At 41.5% G+C, this 21,547-nt stretch overlaps 1 protein-coding gene across 2 annotated transcripts in view; it reads left to right on the plus strand.

Moving 5' to 3' along the window:
* The window catches only part of LOC143041527 (N-acetylglucosamine-1-phosphotransferase subunits alpha/beta-like), a 152,182-nt gene that overhangs the window by 35,335 nt on the left and 95,300 nt on the right, over nucleotides 1-21,547 (plus strand). For both annotated transcript variants that reach the window (XM_076213507.1, XM_076213508.1), the window contains exons 8-9: nucleotides 552-751; nucleotides 14,857-14,959. In XM_076213507.1, the coding sequence (XP_076069622.1) occupies nucleotides 552-751; nucleotides 14,857-14,959 (303 nt within the window). The remainder of the gene's footprint in view (nucleotides 1-551; nucleotides 752-14,856; nucleotides 14,960-21,547) is intronic.

Consider the following 21,547-nt stretch of genomic DNA (forward strand, 5'->3'; position numbering starts at 1 on the left):
TTTATGAAAATGATTGTCACTAAATAAAAGACCCATTAACACAAAATACATCAGACAGGTACACCAAACCCCAGAACATTACTGACAACACCATATACAATACCGTCACACCATCCCTACCCAACCATACTAACAGGAATAAATATATACACATAATCCTCACAGACATATCACTAGCTAGCATTGAGTTTAACAGGATTCTTAGCTGTCTCCCACTATCATTACGCAAACCCCAAAAACTAGAGCAGGGTTCACATTAGGAAACTGCTGCAGCCACTGTGTAACTTTTAAAGTTTACCGTTGTAGGTTAGGCAAAACAACAAGTGGCCCATATTCACTCTGCCTGGCTGCTTCACACAGGTACAATTAGGTCAATATAATCAAGCAAGCATTTCCAGATTAATGCACTGGCAGCACACAGAATTGACTGCAAAATATCTGGGGTGGAAGGCTTCTTTCAAAGCTCAATTGGTTTTCTCTAATTCCAGTATCATATTCCACACACACTGTAGGCCACAACAATTAATACTTTGTGTTCATACATATTACAGGAACTACGCTATTCCCTTCGATCCCTTGAGAAATTTGCTCCATGGGTGAGACGTGTGTTTATTGTAACCAACGGCCAGATTCCATATTGGCTCAATCTGGAACACCCTAGGCTAACACTTGTTACACATGAAGAAATCTTTACCAATCTTAGTCATCTTCCATCCTTTTCATCACCTGCTATTGAAGTTCATCTTCACAGGTAAACTAAAATACTTGTTTAGTTAGTTCTCTCTATTGGAAGTCTCTAAAACCAAGAAACTTCAAATATACAGAATAAGTTCCAAATTGAAAAAAATAATCAGGATACATGGTGTTGGCAAAGTTTAGGAGAGCTTATGAGACAAGAAAGCTGAATGTAAATGTGGGTTAAGTGTAAGGTCCAAACCATCCTAATACTCTTTCATCAACCCTATCTCCCAACTCCCTTTCCACCCCTGTTCTCCTCACCTCCTCATTTCTAACTCTATCTAGCTTAGTAACCCCCATCATACTTCTCAGACACCTCATCTCAAACACATTCAAACTCCTTCTCTCTTCCTCTCTTATGTTCTATGTTTCTGCCCCATACAGTGCTGTTGGCACAATCACTCCTTCATACAGTCTCCTCTTAGCATCCATTCCCAAATGTCTATTCGTCATTACACATTTTAATCCACCAAGGCATTTACTCGCTTCTCTCAATCTACATTCTACCTCCACCTTCACTCCACCTTTTCCTGCCACATTTGCACCCAAGTATCTAAAACTATCCACTTCCTCCAGTCGCTCTCCCTTAACCACTTCAATACGGGACTTAAATCTCGCGGGCAGCAGCCAATGCCAGCCGTATGACGTAACGAAATAATATTCGCATCATAAAATATAGTCGCCGCTTATATCGATCGTTCTCTCTTTCACCCGCGAATTTTGAAAACCACAGAGAATGGGATTAAGGGCGCATTTGGGAGAATGTAAAAACACAGGGGCGACTACAATAAATATAATCAAGACGCCGATATGGCAGCGTCGCGAATCCACTTGCTCCTCATGACGCCTACGTGTGCGGCACCGTATGGAAGGGGTTAATGCTCACTTCTGTTGGATCCCGCGCTGCCTCCAGATATGTTGGATGGTATCGCAACATATGAGTTGTGGTAGTACGTGGTCGTAGTTGAGCGGTGTTCGGAGGTTTTAGAATTAAAAGCAGCGGAGCAACGTGTAGCTCTGTCTCTCTCTGTGGTCTTTTCTCTTCTTTATTTGGTGACAGGAGGTGTTTATATACATGGCTCGTGGTTAGGTTGCCGACGAGATAATATTTATTTACAAGATGCAGTTTTAGCAAATATTAGAGATCAGGATAGGTTTTAACTACCTTATACATTTCATATACTTATATACAGATGACATACAGTTGTCTGAGGTTGGACAGGATAGCCATATCCCGTAGGAAAGGGATTTAAATATAATGTGTATCAAATGCTTGGCTTGGTGGCAATCCTTTAGGGTTGGTGAGGCGTCCAACTGCGCGTGAGGTGTCCGCCTGGACAATAGCGACCTGACCCGTAGTGACCAGGTGCGTGAAGACGTCAGGTCGAGTACCAGGCTACTCTGTCTGCACCGAAGCATACGTGCAGTGCCGATAGTATAAGCAGAGGTGGTAGATGAATGTCTAGGAGATTTTGGTGGTAGATTACGTCTTCTAGGAGGTCTAGATGCTAACAGTTGCTCGGCATACGCTACCAGTGTCCGTCCTCGCGACACCATGAGCTTGAGATCCACATAGGCTTGGTGCACGAACTGTTAAGGAGATAGAAGAAGGAGGGTGTGTGCCTAGGTGAAGGGGTTGACCTCCCCTGAGTGGCAAAGGTGATCTGCACCGCTAGAAGGGAGATACTTGGTTATGGCATGATAAGATGAACATGAATGATAAATATTTGTTTTGGAAATAGATGCTTGGATTTGTTGGGGCTAAAGAAACTTATACAATTCTATTTCTGAGGCTATAGCGAGGTGTCGGGATCGGTGGAGTGGTAAAGGTGTTTGTGTCTAGAGTCTCGGTCGTGTGTGTTGGTTGTAGTATGGGCGGGGATGGAATGTCATCCATGTCGAGACCTCTAGGAACTAGTTTGATATGATCTAAATGTAGGATAGCCTCTGTGAGTTCGCGTAAGTGGAGAGCTTTGATCTTATTGTGCGGAAGTATGTCGGTGACCCGAAATGGACCATGGAATTTGGGTGCAAGTTTTGATGTGGGTTGGTGGTTGGTGTGGTATATTATGTCACCTACAGAAACATTGCAATCTCTGGAGTGAGCGTTCTTCAACCTAAGCATATCTGCTTTTGAGAGAGTCAGTGACTCATGTATTCTCTTGAAAAGAGTGTTGAAATTATTGAGAGTTACCTTGACAAAATCATTGAAATCATACACAGGGGGGGTTTCTGAAGTGAGTAGGTCGTATGGCATTTTCTTATCAGATCCAAACAAAACAAAATGGGGTGATTCCGAGATTGATCTATTGATTGCGCTGTTGATGCAGGCTTGTATCATGGGTATGTGTTCGTCCCAAGATGCGTGTATGTCTGTGGCAAGGTGTCTAAGAATATTGAGTATCTTCCGATTTTGACGTTCAACGAGTCCATTTGAGCTGGGGTGGTATGGTGTGGTGTTACACTTTGTAATGTTGAGCTGTTGGCAGATATTTGTGAGGATATCGTTATTAAATTCCGTGCCGTTGTCTGAAATTAGTGTTTTCGGTGTGGTGTATGGGCAGATGACGTTATTGATAATTGTCTGAGCTACACTTTTTGCTGTCTTGTCCGCTAAAGGAGAGAGGATGCAGAACCGAGAGAAATGATCGATGCATACGAAAAGGTACTGGTTTCCGTTGAAAGTGATTGGAAGTTTGAGTAAGTCAATGGCAATGGTTTCAAAGGGTCTGGAAGGTGTTGGGTAATTGTGTATTGGTACTTGACCGCTAATGTGACCTTTATGAGTTATGCATGAGTGGCATGCGTCTATGTATGTGTGTATGTCTTTACGCATGGTGGGCCAAAAGTACTTTAACCTAGCTTGCGAGAGGCACTTGTCCTTTCCGCAATGTCCTGCTAATGGAGAATCATGTAGTATTTTGAGAACTTCTGGAACAAGACTTGTGGGAACTACTAATTGTGTAACCATGCGGTTTGGTTCACATTTGTTTGTGAGCAGTGTTGTGTGGTAGAGAACCTGGTCTATGAGAGAGTAGTTGTCTATGTTGGGAGGAAAATCGTCTGTGTTTGTAGTGTCACCTGAATTTTGATAGTGTATGATTCTTTTCCATAGGGGGTCTGTCGCTTGAGCGGCAATGATGCGGTCTCGCGTAATGTCAAGTGGCTCTGATGCTTGACGTATTGTTGCTACGTTTCTACTAAGGGCGTCGGCGACATAGTTTGCATGGCCCTGGACGTAGTGGAAGGTAGGCATAAAGTCCTGGATAGTAAGGAACCATCTGGCTAGTTTCCCAGTTAGGTTCTTGCCTTTGAAGAGGTTTAAAACGGGTTGATGATCTGTGTGTACATGTATTTCGTATCCTAGAATGATGTCTTTAAAATGTTTGAGGGCATATATGATTGCGAGCGCTTCAATTTCAGTGACAGAGTAGTTTTGTTCGTGCTTGTTTAATGCGCGACTGGCGTATGCTATAGGTCTAAGTTTTGAGTCGTGTTGTTGCATTAGTACTGCGCCAAGGCCTTTGTATGAAGCATCTGTGCATAGTGTGAAGGGTTTAGAGAAGTTTGGGAATGCCAGAACCGGGGCTGTTGTGAGTGCTTGTTTGAGCTTGTGGAAAGCGGTGTTGTGTTCAGACGTCCAGTTAAAAGGAGTATCTTTCTTGAGAAGGGCTGTTAAAGGAGCTGCCATGTGAGCATAGCCTTCGATAAAACGTCTGTAAAAACCTGAAAGTCCTAGAAATGATTTCACGTGTTCTGTAGAGTTAGGGGTTGGAAAATCTAGAACAGCCTTAACCTTGTCTTGAGAAGTAATGACACCGTGTGAGTTTATGACGTGTCCTAGGAACCTTATTTCCTTTTTGAGGAAGGAGCACTTTTTGAGTTTAAGTTTTAGGCCTGCCGCGGCTAATCTTGAGAAGACAGTTTGAAGTGTGTTAACCCTTTAAACTCCGATGACAAGATGTCTTGTCATTTGGTCAAATAAAAAAAAAAAAAAAAAAATCATAAAACACCAAAATGTTTGATCAAACACCAGAAAAATATGACGTCAATCCTCATGCGGTCAAGCCGCATCAGATGATATTCGGATGTACGGGCCGGCGCGAGGCCTACCATATACGGTTTTTCGTATCTACACCACAAGCGGCTGACATGAGTTGAATGGGTTAAGGTGTTCCGTGAGTGACCGTGAGGCAATGATAATGTCGTCAAGGTATATGAAGACAGTCTTTCCAATCAAACCATGGAATACCTTGAACATAAGTCTTGTGAAAACAGAGGGAGCAGAGACGAGTCCCATGGCCAACCTTTTGAAGTGGTAATGGCCCGTATTGGTACTGAAGGCTGTTAGAGGTTTTGATTCGTCATCTAGAGGTATTTGGAAATACCCTGACATAAGGTCGAGAGTAGAGAAGACCGTGTTGTGTTCGCCTATGGAGTAGATTGTGTCTTGGAGATGAGGAATAGGATGTCTTTCGGGAATGGTGAGTTTATTTAGCTCACGGAAATCAACAACAGGGCGAAAGGAGCCATCGTGTTTTGGAACGACAAAGAGAGGAAAATTCCAGGGAGATAGGCTGTGTTCAATGATGCCTTGGTCGAGCATGTCTGCAATTATGTTGTCGACAATGTTTCTTTTACTGTGAGGAAGATGGTAAGCGGGTATGTACCGTGGTTTTGCATTTTGTTGAAGTGGTATATGATGTTGTATGATGTCTGTGAGACCTAATGGTTCGCCTGGGAGTGCAATTGCGTGTCTGTACGTGTTCAAGAGTGTCAGGAGATCTTCTCGTGCTTCAGGGAAATCTACATCGTTAATGTGTGGTGCTTTGATGGTTTCCTGTGTGTTCTGTTCTTCGTTGGTGATGGCGCATACGTGTTGTGAGTTGTCATGCTCGATTACGTGTACTGGGGAGGGATACACTGTAAAATCACAAATGTTCGTTCCTTTGTTCATCTGAAGAGGGGCATTGGTATTATTTGCAACTATGATTGTTGTGTGTCCTTTGCTCGATGTGCGAGATAGGGCGGATAAGAGAGATACACCAGATACACGGCAAGTGTCTGTGATGCAAAGAACATCTGAGTTGGGAGCTTTGAAGATACGCACTTTGAGTTTTGTGTACTCGCGTGGATAGAGTGTTTTGTCAGTTATTACAACCGCGTGAGAATTCGTGAGAGAGATCTGTGAGACGGTAGTGTATTGTGGTGATATTTCCTGTATGTTAGTGAAAACATCGTGTTTCTTGTGGTCGCGAGTTGACTTTGACATGCGCGCTGACAGTGTACGTCTATTACGTCTGTGGTGTGAGCTACGGGGGTGAGCGGATGGGGTGGGCGTGTCTGTTACACCAGTGTGCGTGTCTGTTACAAGTGTCACCTTTTCTGTTTCGTCACTGTTTTGTTCAGTTGTTGCTGTTGCATGCTGTTGCTCGATCATATGCAAGTGTTTGACGCGCGTGTTTTCTGTGTGTGCATGCGTGTTAGCTGTCTTTAGAGCCGTTATGAAGTGATTATTGAAACCAATGCCGTTTTGAGCAGGATAGATGATGATGCCATTTCTTTGCATCCATGTCAAACCTATAAGAATATCTGCGGGAAACACTACGTCCGCTATGTATACTGTCGTTGTAATGGGAGGACAGTTGGCATGCAGAGAGATGTCTAGTTCGGTTTTTCCTATGATGGGAAAGGAACTCCGTCTACATTTTGTAATGTGATATCCATTGGTTCTATAACTGTTACTCTACGGTGTCGGAATCGGAATTGGTCGAAGGAAACCTTTGACATTAGATTAACTGGGGATCCTGTGTCCAGAAAGAGTAGTTGTGGAAGGTTGTTGACCGTGGCCTGAAATGTCATAGCAGACGGGGATGATCGAGAGTCAGCCATCGTGAGAATCGGTAGTGGGGGGTTTGATTCTGTCTCGTGAGGTCGTGTGTTTTGTTCACCATGAGACGATAGTCATACCATGTTTTGTTTGTTTGTGTTGTCGCTAGTCGGGTGTTGGGGAGACGCGTATGACGTGTAGGTTTGTGATTTCAAGACGCGACATTGTGTTGTGTCGTGAAAAGCTGGTCCGTGATATGAGCAGTAGCTAGTTGGTTGTCTGTAATAACACCTGTTTGTGCTATATCCTACTATGTTGCAGATTTTGCAAAAGAATGGTCTCCTAGATTGTGAACGCTGTCGTGATCTTGTGCGTGATATTTGTCTACCTCTAGTGTGATGGTCGTGTGACATGGGTTTATCTCTAGTGTAATGTTCTTGTGAGATTTTTGCTACTGTGGGAGTGGGTGGGTGTGTGAGTGTGTGTGTAAGGGGGATTTGTTGTTGTTGAATTTGTGATTTTGTCGCTGATGTGTCCGAAAATTTTCTAGAGAAGTCAACGAGTGTTTTGTCTGGATCAAAAGGAATGTTCTCTATTTTCTTTAGTGTTTCTGGGTGAAGTCGTGAGATCAGTTTTATGTAGCCAAATAATGAGAGTACGTGATCTAGGCTGATTGTGTTATTTTTAACCCAAGGTGAAGAAGTGAGTGCGTCTTTTAGTTCTTCCTTGAACTGACTCGCCTCCCTGACTGCTCTTTCTTTGGTGAGATAAGGGGGGTTGTTAAAGTTTGTTCCTAGTGTGTAGAAGGGAGAGAGGGAGCCTAACTGTTCGTATGGGGCGAAAGATTTTTTGAACTCGTCAATGAAATTTTGGAAAGTCTGTGGTTGTTGGAACGCGTCGGATTGGATAATGTCGCTTGCAAGGGTATCGTTGAAATCGATGCAACTTTTAAGGACAGCGATTTTTGTCATTTCATCGTGCACCTGTGTGCGCTGTATTTCCGAACGGACGTCATCTAAGATAGTGTGGATGGCGATGTTTGTCCCGTTGAACTTAGGAAGAGTGTTGTCATGTTGAAGGAGTGTTAGTAGGTTTGTTGCAGATCGTTGCATGTGTGGTTGAGCGACGGTTGGGTCTGTGTTTTGATTCGGCGAGGACTGTGTGTTACTTTCGTTTTGTGCTGCCATTTTGGAACGAGTGTTGTAATGGTGTGAAACGTTGGACTGTGAATGGGTCATGCACACTTTTGTACAAAAAGAAAAAAAACATCACCGAAAAAAATTTAAGGCTTTGCAAAAAATAAAAAATAAATCACTGGATAGCCTTCACTTAAACTCACTCACACAACAATTGAGAGCTACCTAGCCCCAATAAATACAGCCATCTACTTACAGTGCTGACGAGGTGAAGCGATGGTCAAGGGTTCACAAGAGGTGGAAGTTGAATAATTCGATGGAGTGTGGTGCGATGATGCAGATCTGGAAATATTGAAAGAATGAGAAGGGTGACAATGGGTTAGTTCGTGTGTGGAATTCTTCAGTTTTTGAAAGGTGTCAGCCCGACTTCCGGATGTGAGAGCGATACTTCCTTTGAAGGATGTTGTTGAACTGGGTCACGGCGAGGGAGATGGGCTTTTGTCTCGTTGCCGGTTGCTGGGGTGGGGTCGCTGGGATGACTTGTCCTGTGCGTTGGGCTGGCTCACACAGCAAGAGAGATGGCTTGAGCTGTTGTCCGCTTCGCTGGATAGGTGGATCGCTGGGATAATATTTATTTACAAGATGCAGTTTTAGCAAATATTAGAGATCAGGATAGGTTTTAACTACCTTATACATTTCATATACATATATACAGATGACATACAGTTGTCCGAGGTTGGACAGGATAGCCATATCCCGTAGGAAAGGGATTTAAATATAATGTGTATCAAATGCTTGGCTTGGTGGCAATCCTTTAGGGTTGGTGAGGTGTCCAACTGCGCGTGAGGTGTCCGCCTGGACAATAGCGACCTGACCCGTAGTGACCAGGTGCGTGAAGACGTCAGGTCGAGTACCAGGCTACTCTGTCTGCACCGAAGCATACGTGCAGTGCCGATAGTATAAGCAGAGGTGGTAGATGAATGTCTAGGAGATTTTGGTGGTAGATTACGTCTTCTAGGAGGTCTAGATGCTAACACTTCCAGTCTGCTGCCACTTTCACCCATTGTACATTTCATCACCTTACTTTTACCCACATTTATCTTTAGCTTTCTTCTTTCACACACACTCCCAAACTCTGTCACCAACTTCCTCATTCCCTCCTCCGATCCTGCCACAAGCGCAGTGTCGTCCGCAAACAACAGCTGGCTCACCTCCCACTTTTCTCCATTTTCTTTAACCATCTCCAATCCCTGACCCACCACCCTTGCAATTACCTCTCACACCACCCCATCCATGTACAAGTTGAACAGCCAGGGTGACATAAAGAATGAGTGAAGAAAGACTAGTAAAAGAGGTATGGAAGTCAGATGTCGAGGGAGTGAACATGAGGGGACATCCTAGGATGAGATGGATGGATGGGGTGAAGGGGGCTTTGGGGAAGAGGGGAATGCCTGTTGAGGAAGGACGGGATAGGACAGAAGACGGGTGAATGGAGAATGGTTGTATATGGATGATGTGATGCATGAGGTGGAATGGGTGTGGGAAATGGGCGGTGAGGTAGTATGTGTGAGCAAAATTTGACGCAGCCCGAAGGGATTTCTCCCCGTCTTCTCCTTTTATGCTTGGGGGGATGGAGAGGGGGGGGTCGCCGATTTAATGAAGCAGCCTTGCTGTGGATGTGCTGTGCCTTATGACACTGCCTTTGACCCAGGGCAGTGGACAAGGTGCAGGGATGACCCGTCATCTAGGAAGTGCTAAGGTAGGAGGGAGGGTGGAGAGGAGTGGAATGTATTTAGGGATGGAATGGGTGGGAATGGTTTTATGCCTTTTTCTTTTTGGATACCTCCCTTGTAAGGGGGAAAAAGCCTTGGTATATGTATGTGTAAGGTGATTAGATGTACAAGAGACAATGGTGGTGGTGGGTTGTAGGTGAGTTTAGAGAGTAAGAGGCTGGAGGAAGTGGAGAACTTTAAATATTTGGGTTTATATTTATCAAGCATTTAGGAAGAAAGTCAAACATAAGTACATATGGGAGACAGTGGTGGATGGAAGGGTGGTAGGGCATGAATGGACTATATAGTGGTAACTAGGAATATAGTAGGAAGAGTTAAGGATGTACATGTTCTAAAGGGGGAGAGTGGGGAAATATTAGATCATTTTTTGGTGGAAGGTGAGTTGAGAGTGGAGGATAGATGGAGAAAGGAAAAGGACAGAAGGTAGGGAGGTCCTTAGAGTAAACTGCTTAAATGAGAAAAAGGAGGAGTACAAGAAGAAGCTGAGAGAGGAGTGGGAGGGAGTGAAGGATAGAGTAGAACTAGGAGTGGAGGAGGAATGGGAATGGTTCAAGGAGGAAGTCACAAGGTGTGGAAAGATGGTGTGTGGAACAAGGAGGACAGGAAGAAATAGAAAGAAGGGTAGTGAGTGGTGGAATGAAGAAGCAATAGAGGTTGTAGAAGAGAAGAATCAAGCTTTCACAGATTGGTTATAAAATAGCACAAGAGAATCTAATGAGAAGTACAAAGAAAAGAAAAGAGAAATAAAGCATAAGATAAAGGAGGCAAAGATGAGAGCAGGTGTGAAATGGGGTAAGAGTATGACAAATTTTTGAAAGTAAATAAAAGATGTTTTGGAAAGAAATTAAGAGAGGAAGAGGAGGTGAATCAAATAGAGAAGAAAAGGTGAAAGATGCAGATGAAGAGATGAATATGGAAGAGAAGGCAATAAGTGGAAGATTGGCAGTATTTTAGGGAGTTGCTAAATGAGAAGGAGGACAGGGAGGGAAAAGTGGTTGCAGTAGGAAGCGGCAAGAAAATGACCGTGATAAGTGAGGAAAATGGAGGAGAAATAAGGAAAGATGAAGTGAAGGCAGTTGTTAAGATGATGAGAGCAGGTAAGGCACCTGGGTTGGATGGATGTCATGCAAAATGTCTGATAAAAGGAGGTACAGTGATGGTGGACTGGCTGGTGAAGTTATTTAATGTTTGTTTAAGAGAGGATAGAGTGCTGGAGGACTGGAGGAGTGCATGTATAGTTCCACTTTACAAGGGAAAAGGAGACGAATGTGAGTGTAGTAGTTTCAGAGGGATCAGCTTATGGGAGGATCTTGAATGAGAGGATTAGGAGAGGAACAGAGGGTGAGGAACAATGTGGGTTTAGGACAAGTAGGGGTTGAGTAGATCAGATTTTTGTGGTAAGACAGTTATGTGAGAAGCTTTAGGAAAAGGTAAGGATGTATTTTGGGCTTTTATGGATTTGGAAAGGTTTATGACAGGGTAGACAGGAAAGCACTGTGGGAGGTATTGTAGATATATGGAATAGGAGGAAAGCTTTTAAAAGCAACCAAGTTTTTACGAGAGTAGTAGAGTTTGTGTTAGGATTAGAAATGGAGAGAGCGAGTTGTTTGAGGTAAAGGTGGGACTTCGTCAGGGGTGAATGGAGAATGGTTGTGTATGGATTATGCTGTGATGCATGAGGGGGAGTGGGTGAGGGAGTATGTGTGAAAAAGAAATTGACACAGCCCAAAGGGATTTCTCCCCGTCTTCTCCCTTTATGCATTAGGAGACAGGAGAGGGTGGTCACCAATTTAATGAAGCAGCCTTGCTTTGGATGTGCTAAGTCTTGTGACACTGCTTCTGACCCAGGGCAGTGGGTGAGATGCGGGGATGACCCATCATCCAAGAGGTGCCAAGATAAGAGGGATGGAAGGGGGTAGATGGGAGTATAGTATGTTGGGGATGGAATGGGTGGGAGTGTTTTTTATGCCTGTTGTTTTTTGGCTACCTTTCTTGTAAGGAGGAAAAAGCCTTTGGTATATATATATATATATATATATATATATATATATATATATATATATGTATGTATGTATGTATGTATATTTATCAGTGAATGGAAAAATGGAAGTGGAGATAATTTATAGGATAAGAGAAGCAAGCTGGGAGGAAAGAAAAGTTTCATGAGAAGTAGGTACCTAGGGATTAATACAAAGAGAAGATTGTGTGAGTGAGTGCTTGTGCCCATGGTGCTGTATGGAACAGAGACATTTAAGTTGAAGGAGGCAGAGAACTACAGGTTAAAGCGTTTGAGATGAAATGTTTAAGAAGGACTGATAAGAAATGGAGAGCAGGGTTAGAAAGAGCTGGCATAAATGGTTGATCAAAGAATGCTGAGATGGTTTAGGCATATGGAAAGAATGAGTGAAAACTAGCACAAAGTGAGGAGCTAAGATCAGTCAATTGATCCATTGCCCCTGGTCTCTCATGTTGAAGACCTGCTAAGATTGAATAGACAACAAATGGGTTTTGGATGGGTTTGGGGATAGGTGAAGTGTGTGTGTGTGTGTGTTTTGACTCTGTCAATGCTTATATAAGGGAAAGGCCATATTGTATTTTACCAAATTTACCTAATTGTAGTATACAGGAAAGTAGTAATGCTAGTTGGGTCCCATATCCTATTCTCTAATTTCAAACATAGCTAGGCTCAAATTCATGTATTGATTTCACGCTTACCACATCCTCTTTAGTTTCTCAAAGTAGGGGGCCATCGCGATGAATTTCCGAGAAAAAATTGAAATATTGGAAAAAATTCCCTGTCATCTAGTGGCCTTTGGCAAGCCAGTCCTGAAATATTTCAGCGAAATACCCAAAAATTAAGGAGTTATGGCTATTTTTCTGACCTCCCCCCCCACTTCCCAGTACACCTTTGCTGCACATATGTTCGACTAAGTTATTTCATCGCAATAAAAATGGCACAAATGCGATGTATTTTGTTATTCACTAATATAGACTAGCTGGAAACTTGTCCTACAAGTGGGGATAGCACTTCGCACTCGTGAGTAAACTGAGAGAATTATTGTGAGTAGGCGGAGTAAGCGAATTGTCGCTCCTTGGAGAACTTTTATTTACTCTTATTTGAAGCTATAATCATTTCAAGAATGCCTAAACATTCAAAGAAGAAACGTGTGTTTCATGAAAGCTAAGAAACTGAATCAAATTATTGAAAAAGAGTGTACTTCTGCCTCGGTTATTACTGGAGATGACTCATAGCAGTGCTGCTGCGCTCGCCTGGGCTTGGCTATGCTAACCGTGCATTATCGCACTCCTCTACCCCTCCATATCCTCTTTTCTCAAATGACGTCACTGCAAACATCGAGCATGCGTGATGTACCATCGCGTGCCTCTTCAAATGAAACGCTTCGAGTGCTTTTCGTTACAAGAGCGACTGTCATTGATCATAACTTTGGAAGGACACATAATCTTCTTTCTCACTTGGTTGGAGTCAATCCCATCATTACAAAAGCACTTGAGGAACAAGACAAAGACACAGAACGGAAAGGGACACCAAAGACCAGAAAGAGGAAGAGAAAAATATCATTCAGCTCCGATTTCCAACCGGGAGCTTTCTAGTAAGCGAACCTGGTGACAATGAGGGATGTGGTGCCTCCTGAAACCCTCGCCTTCTGAGCTGCTAATACCTCGTAAAAGGGGGGACCAGGTACCAGCTACATTTTATAATAACATGTGAATGACATAGAATGCATGAAGATTGTCGCAGAGAAAAAAAATCTAATTGAAATATATAAAAAGATGCAGGGAAATGTATTTTGAACTTCAAAGCTCAGTATCTCAAAACTACCCTTTTCTCTACATTTTTTCTATCTCCTCCGTACCTACTTGGCCGATTTTAATGGGGTTTGGATAATTTGAAAGCTGAATAAATTTGCAAACTTTTTGTTGCGGGGTTTTTCATTTTTTGTGATAGAAGACGATATATTGTATTAAAAAAAAAAGACATTAAAAAAAATCCTTTCTCCTAAACTAAGAGGAAATTCCAAAAACTGTACAATATTTTTTTAGGTATTGCTATAGAGCACTTGTGATATTTTTTTCAGCATGCACAGTCAATGGATAAATGAGGAGATAGAAAGTTTGTAATTAGTCAAAAAACATTTTTTTTTTTATTAATAACTTCATTGTTTTTCAACCAAATTATATGAAAATTGGTGGTGAACATATCAGTATATGTATATATAACATATTAACAATTCGCAAAATTCCGATCATAATTGATGAAGTTCGTTTTCGAGCGCGACAACCCCCTTAACACATCTACCAAGATCCTATGGTTGGACAACCCAAAACATGTTACTATTCTCAGGTAAACATCACAGTTGACACAAATAGGTAAATATAACTAGGTAAAACTAGGTAAATGCCTTTATAACAATCTAGACACGTTGACTTAATAAACAGATAGAAAGACTGAGAGAGGATTATAGTCTTAGATGAAGGAATAGAAGGGAGAAGGGAGGGAGGAGGAGGAGGCCTGGATGAGGGGAAGGATAAGAAGGAGGAGGTTTGAACAAGGGAATAGTATGGAGGAAGCGAGGAGAATTGGGAAATACAGTGGGGCATCAGTCATCCATAAATGTTTACTCTTATGGGGTTGTGTAGGTGGGACTAGGGGGTGGCGGTTATGACCTTCCACACTGGCACCCTTGTTTGGGTTACAAACAGGCTGGTGCCCATAGGACTAATCCAGGCCTTTGAATCACACTTTTCAAATTTGTTTTCCTTTTTGTAGTCACTATAGGTATAGCTAGTTATTGTAACTGTGATAGATGCATAGATAATTCACTCATTGGTCTCTCAGTTAACTTTCCCCTTCTGTGGCACTCCTCCTCCCCTACATTAACCCCTTCCATACGGTGCCGCACACGTAGGCGTCATGAGGAGCAAGTGGATTCGCGACGCTGCCATATCGGCGTCTTGATTATATTTATTGTAGTCGCCCCTGTGTTTTTACATTCTCCCAAATGCGCCCTTAATCCCATTCTCTGTGGTTTTCAAAATTCGCGGGTGAAAGAGAGAACGATCGATATAAGCGGCGACTATATTTTATGATGCGAATATTATTTCGTTACGTCGTACGGCTGGCATTGGCTGCTGCCCGCGAGATTTAAGTCCCGTATTGAAGTGGTTAAAAAGGAAATGTAAATATTCGAGATTCCCCTAGTTTCATGGTCACCAGTAGAGAGAACTATCAATGATATTTCATAGATACTAAGACTAGAATTTGTTTTTATTTTTGATGTGCAGCTTTTTATAGGATGATTATTCTTTCCTTCCTGCTACAAAAGTTTTTACCTTAAAGGATCCCAGGATTATCTGAACATTTCCTGTATCTCAATGATGATGTGATGTTTGGGGCAGAAGTTTGGCCAGAAGATTTCTACTCACCATCAGCAGGGTACAAGGTAAGAACTTAAGAGCTTCCATATGTTATTATCATGTCCCAAAACATGCGAGTGTACCACCATAATAAGAAAACAGAAGTACATGTTGGGTTATTCCAACTACCATGTGTGTGTTTGAGTACTGAACCCTGAACCTGAACCCCGAGGTAGGGGAGAAGAATACAATCACTGAGTGTTCCCATTTGAGTCGTAAAAGGCGACAAAAACGTATGGGATAGAACCAGGCATCCTACTCTCTGTAGCCCCAAAGGGAACATTCCTAAAGAAAAGCAAAGGCATAAAAGGGTCTGGGAGTTTTCCAACCAGAACCCTAAGGTTTGGGTCTTTTAATGTGCATGGATGTGGTAGAGATGAAAGTAAAAGGGAAGAGATAGGCAGTATGTTCATGAAAAGAAAGATGGATGTGTTGGCATTAAATGAAACTAAGTTAAAAAGTAGGGGCGAGTTTGAGTTTGGGAGGGTGTCAGGAGTGAAAAGATGAGGAGGGAGAGAAGGGGTGGCTATACTATTAAGTGAACAGATAGGTAAATGTGTGGTGGAGTGGAAGGAGGTTTCTTTGAGGTTAATGTGGATGAAGGTGAAACTGGGAAGGGAGATGTGGGTTTTTGTAAGTGCATATGGGCCTGGTAGTGAGAGGAGTGTAGAGGAAAGGGAGACTTTTGGATAGATTTAGATGAGTGCATAAAGGGTTTAGGGAGAAATGTCAATGTAATGGTATTGGGAGATCTTAACCTCTTACCCGGCAACTTTTGTTTTAGGAAATCATTAATTTTAAGACAAATTTTGTATTGCTTTTTTATAGTATTCTTGATACTGAGTATGGAAATAACTTTTATTTTTATCTATTACCAATATTTTACTTGAAATTTTATTTTGAAGACACCATTTCCAGCAAAAACGAGATAACTTGTCTTCCCTTTTTTTATTGTCTTTTTCCCAACTAGAATCAAAAGTAAAGGGAAATTACACTCTTATTTTACTCTCTTTTTATATCTTATTCTACAATGGATATGCTGTGTCTTGCGACACTGCTTCTGACCCAGGGCAGTGGACAGGATGCAGGGATGACCCGTCATCCAGGAGGTGCCAAGATAAGAGGGAGGGAGGAGGGGAGTGGAATATATAGGAAATGGAATGGGTGGGAGTGGTTTCTATGCCTTTTTCTTATTGGCTACCCCCCATGTAGGGGGAAAAAGCCTTTGGTATATGTATGTATATGTTATTCTACAATTGATAATCCAGGATTTCTAGTGAATGGGAAGCATGATGGTGGAGAAGGCATGTTATGTTCTGTGACATCATGGCAACACCAATGTTGTAAATACTCCTCCTACTCACTTGAGAGAGAATAGCCATTGTCAGATGAACTTGCACTCTTATCTGATGTATTGAAGCTTCATATTCATTCTCATCTTCTGAGCTCAACATCTGGGCATAATTCATAAAAAAAAAAGTGAGTGTATATGCATAAAAGCAATGAGTCTGCTTCATTTGACTGATACCTTATCACTAACAAATGCATCCCAAGGCAGAAGAGACACAGCTACCAGATGTACAATTCACCAAGTATACTTGTTGATGGTTGAGAATGGCCCTAATTCAATGATTGTACTCATCTGTGTCTTTTTTTTTAAACATTATGTTTGGACGAGTTTACTCGTCGCACTCTGAAAAAAAAAAATTGGGTGAAGACTGATTTATTTGTCCTTGCCGGGTAAGGGGTTAATGCTTTGGTAGGAGATGAACCAATAGACGGAGTGGTTGGGAAGTGTGGAGTTCCAGGAAAAAATTGTAATGGAAAGATGATGGTGAAGATATGTCTAGAGAGAGTAGATGATAGCAAATACAGTGTTCAGGGAGAAAGTCAAGCATAAGTACATATGGGAGAGGGTGATGAATGGAAGTGTAGTAGATAGGGCTTTAATGGACTATATAGTGGTAACCAGAAGTGTAGGAAGAGGTTTATATGTACACATTTTAAGGGGAGAGAGTGGGGAAATATTGGATGATTTTTTTTTGGTGGAAGGTAAGTTGAGAGTGAGGAATAGATGGAGAAAGAGGAAAAGGACAGAAGGTAGGGAGGTGCTTAGAGTAAAATGCTTAAATGAAAAGGAGTACAATGAGAAGCTGAGAGTAGGAGGGAGTGAAGGATAAAGTAGAACTAGGAATGAAGGAGGAATGGGGGAATGTTTCCAAATATAAAAAATAAATCATACAAAAATTGACTAAAACATATGAATCTGTTTTCCCTAAAAAAGTGTAGACTCAGAGGTGACTTGATACAGGTTTTTAAGATTCTAAAGGGAATTGACAACATCAAAAGTGACTAAATTTTCACACTGAATGAGAATAGAAATAATGGTCTCAAACTATCATGAAATTGATTTAATTTGGAAGTGGGAAGAAACAACTTCACCAACTGTGTAGTTAATGAATGGAATAAACTTCCTGCAGAGGCAGTGCAATGTAGTTCAGCTCAAAACTTTAAGAATTGTTTCGATAAGCACCTAACCAAGATACTGTAATGACTGTGGTGGGGGAAATACCCTGTGGTGGGGGAAAATACCCTGTGGTGGGGGAAAAGAATACTGCCACCAAGAATTTCCATTTGAGCCATAAAAGGCGACAAAAAAGGGATGGGATTAGGAGTCCTACTACCTGTAGCCCCAAAGCATTCCTAAAAAAGAAAGTAAAGGCATAAGAGGGTCTGGGAGCTTTCAAACCAGTACCCTAAGGTTTGGGTCTTTTAATGTGCGTGGATGTGGTACAGATGAGAGTAAAAGGGAAGAGAGAGGCAGTATGTTTGTGAGAAGAAAGATGGATGTACTGGCTTTGTGTGAAAATAAAATGAAAGGAAAGGGCAACTGTGAGTTTGGGAGTGTAGCTGGGAGGTACTCAGGAGTGAAGAGGGGACGAGGGAGAGAAAGGGTGGCTATACTAGTAAGTGAAGAGATAAGTAAGCTGGTAGTGGAGTGGAAGGTGTCATCAAGGTTGCTATGGATGAAGGTTAGGCTGGGAAAGGAGATGTGGGTTTTTGTAAGTGCATATGGGCCTGGTAGTGAGAAAAACGTAGAGGAAAGGGAGGCATTTTGGGTAGATATAAATGAGTGCATAGAGGGATTAGAGAGAAATGTCAATGTAGTTGTATTGGGAGACCTAAATGCTAGGGTAGGAAATGAACCAATTGACGGAATGATTGGGAAGTATGGAGTTTGAGGCAAAAATTGTAGTGGAGAATTGAAGGTGGAAATGTGTCTTGAAAGAGAGTTGATAATAGCAAATACAGTGTTTAAGAAGAAAATCAAGCATAAGTACACATGGGAGAGGGTGGTGGATAGAAGGGTGGTAGATAGAGCATTAATGGACTATATAGTGGTGACCAGGAGTATGGTAGTAAGAGTTAAGGATGTACATTTACCTAGTTGTATTTTGCGGGAAGGGGAGCTATGCTCGTGTTGTCCCGCCATTGTATCTCTCAGTGTCTAGTTTGCTTTTAAACTCGTGAATAGTTTTTGCGCTTACTATTTCATTATCCAGTTTGTTCCAAGTGTCTAAAACTGTATGTGGAAAACTGTTTTTCTTCAGTTCTCTTCTATAGCTATGTTTTCTTAATTTCCTACCATGTCCTCTTGTGTTTCTCTTGTCCCAGTTTAGTAATTCTTCTCTATCAAGTATCTCTGTGCCTTTCATGATTCTGTAGATGGTCAGTAGGTCTCCTCTCTCTCTTCTTTGCTCCAGTGTCGGTAGCTCCAGTTTAGCCAATCTCTCCTCGTATGATAGGTTTGCAAGTGCAGGTGCCATTTTTGTAGCTGCTCTTTGGATTCTTTCTATTTTCTTTATGTTCTTTTTGGTACTGGGGGACCACAATGTCGCTGCATACTCTAATCTAGACCTTATCAATGTAACCAATATTTTTTTATCATGTCTTCGTCTAGGTAAGCAAAAGCCACTTTTATTGATCTTAGCAAGTTGTAAGTCTCCCCGACAATTTGTTAATCTGTGTATCATAGGACAAGTCGTTTGTGATAATAACTCCCAAGTCTTTTTCAGATCCTACTTTCTTTACTTCCTTGGTTCCAATTGTATAATTTCTTGATATTCTGTTTTTGCTTTTTCCAAACTCCATTATGCTACACTTCTTAGTATTAAAATCCACTTCCCATTTCTGACTCTAGTTCCATACCCTATTCAGATCTTCTTGCAGTGCTTCACAGTCCTTATCAGTTTCTACTTTCCTTAACAGTTTGGCGTCATCAGCAAAGAAGCTCATGTAACAGTTCACGCCCTCATCCATATCATTCATATAGATAGCAAACATTATTGGAGCCAGTACAGATCCTTGCGGTACTCCACTGATCACCTCTTTCCAATCTGAGTATTTTTCTCTGAGTACTACTCTCATCTTTCTTCCAGTCAGGAAGTCCTCCATCCATTTTAGTAGGTTCCCTCGTATTCCTCCTATGTGTTCCAGTTTTTTTAGTAGTTTTCTGTGTGGTACTTTGTCAAATGTTTTTTGCAAGTCTAGGAATGCACAATCAGCCCATCCGTTTCTTTCTTGCACAATGTCTATTAGTCTTGAGTAGAAGCATATCAAGTTTGTGGTGCATGATCTACCTTGTCTGAACCCAAATTGTCTTGGGTTTAATATATTGTTATCTTCCAGGTGTTTTACCCATCTATTCTTGATGATTTTCTCACAAATTTTGGCTATAGTGCTTGTTAGTGATACTGGTCTATAGTTGGTGGGTTCTTCCTTGTTTCCTCCTTTATATATTGGTACAATGTTAGCATTTTTCCAGTCATTAGGTATCTTTCCTTCCTTGAGTGAGCTATTTATTATGATGTGTATTTTGTCCGTTAGCTCTTCTATGCATTCTTTTAGAATCCAATTTGCAATTCCATCCAGGCCATGTGATTTTCTGACGTCCAATTTTGATAGATGTTCTGATATTTCTTTTTGTGATGCTGTAAATTCACTCATGTGGGGAGAATGTTTGTTATTATCTATGTCCCAATTTTGTATTTTCTCTCTGGTGAAGACAGATTTAAAGTGGTTGTTCATAATTTCGGCCATCTCTAATTCTTCTGTGTATTCTATATTTCCTTGGCGTAGTTTCACTAGTTCCTGTTTGGTTTTAAGTTTACCATTTACATACCGGTAGAATAGCTTGGGCTGATTTTTGCATTTATCTATAATATCCTTCTCATGGTTCCTTTTCTCCTCTCTTCTCACATTAACATACTCATTTCTATAGTTTATATAAATTTGCCATTTGCTTTGTTTTTTTGTCTTTTCTCCACCTTTTCCAAGCTTTGTCCCTTCTGTCTTTTGCCTCACTGCATCTTTTGTTGAACCAACATTTAATGTACTCTCTCTCTCGCTTTTGTCTTGGTACATGCCTGTTTACCCCTTCATTGTAATTATCCAACAGTATGTTCCATTTCTCTTCCACTGTTGTCTCTTCCATATAGAATTTTTCCCAGTTTGCATTCTGGAAGAACGTCTTTAGTTTTGCAAAGTCTGTTTTGTTGTACATCAATCTTCCTTTCCTATGCTTTTCGCTCTGCTTCATCTCTATTTCTTCCTTTAGTACAGTTTCAATGAGTACATGGTCACTCTTTCCAATTGGTGTCTTGTAGTGGACTTTGTCCACTATTTCAGGTTCTGTTGTAAATATTAAATCTAGTTTTGATGGCTCTTCATTGTTTCTGTATCTTGTGTTTTCACTGACCCACTGGGTCATTGTGTATTCCATGGTCATGTCTAGCAGTACATTGCCCCACACGTCATCTCCTCGTACTGTCATGTTGTCCCAACAAATTTCTTTGCAATTGAAGTCTCCCATAATTACTAGATTACCCTTACCCATTAGTATCTCATTTAGTGATTTTCTTGTATCTTCTAGCATTTTTGTGTGTTCGTTTTCTCTCCAAGCATTCGTTCTTGGGGGCACATAGGTCACCACAAACTTTCTATTTTTCATATTCTTGCCTTCGACTTTTATCATGATCAGTTCAACATTACCTTTGCCCTCTGCAATTTTTGTCACGTTTAGGTCGTTCTTGGCCAAGAACATGATTCCCCCTCCCTGCTTTTTGTCCCTGTTTCTTATCCAGTAGTTGTATAGCCCTTGTCCAATATCAATAGATGGTATTTCTCCTCTTAGTTTAGTCTCTACAATTCCCATTATGTCTGGTTTTTCTTCTAACAGATAATCATTGAGTTCGTTCATACCTGAAATTAATCCGTCAATGTTAGTATAGGCCACTTTTAATTTTCTTCCTTCTCTGTTATCTTTTCTGTCCTTGGTTTTTTCGTTTTGATGTGCCACTGTTTCAATCTCATGTCGATTACTCTCCAATGGAATTCTTTGCATGTTCTAAGGGGAGAGCGTGGGGGAATATCAGATCATTTTTTGGTGGATGGTAAATTGAGAGTGGAGAATAGGTGGAGAAAGAGGAAAAGGGCAGAAGGTAGGGAGGTACATAGAGTGAACTGCTTAAATGAGGAAAAAAGGAGAATGAGTATAAGAAGTTGAGAGAGGAGTGGGAGAGAGTAAAAGATAGAGTAGAACTAGGAGTGGAGGA

The sequence above is a fragment of the Oratosquilla oratoria genome, chromosome 31 (genome assembly GCF_046742065.1).
Source record: "Oratosquilla oratoria isolate Oo_2021 chromosome 31, ASM4674206v1, whole genome shotgun sequence".
Classification (NCBI taxonomy): Eukaryota; Metazoa; Arthropoda; class Malacostraca; order Stomatopoda; family Squillidae; genus Oratosquilla; species Oratosquilla oratoria.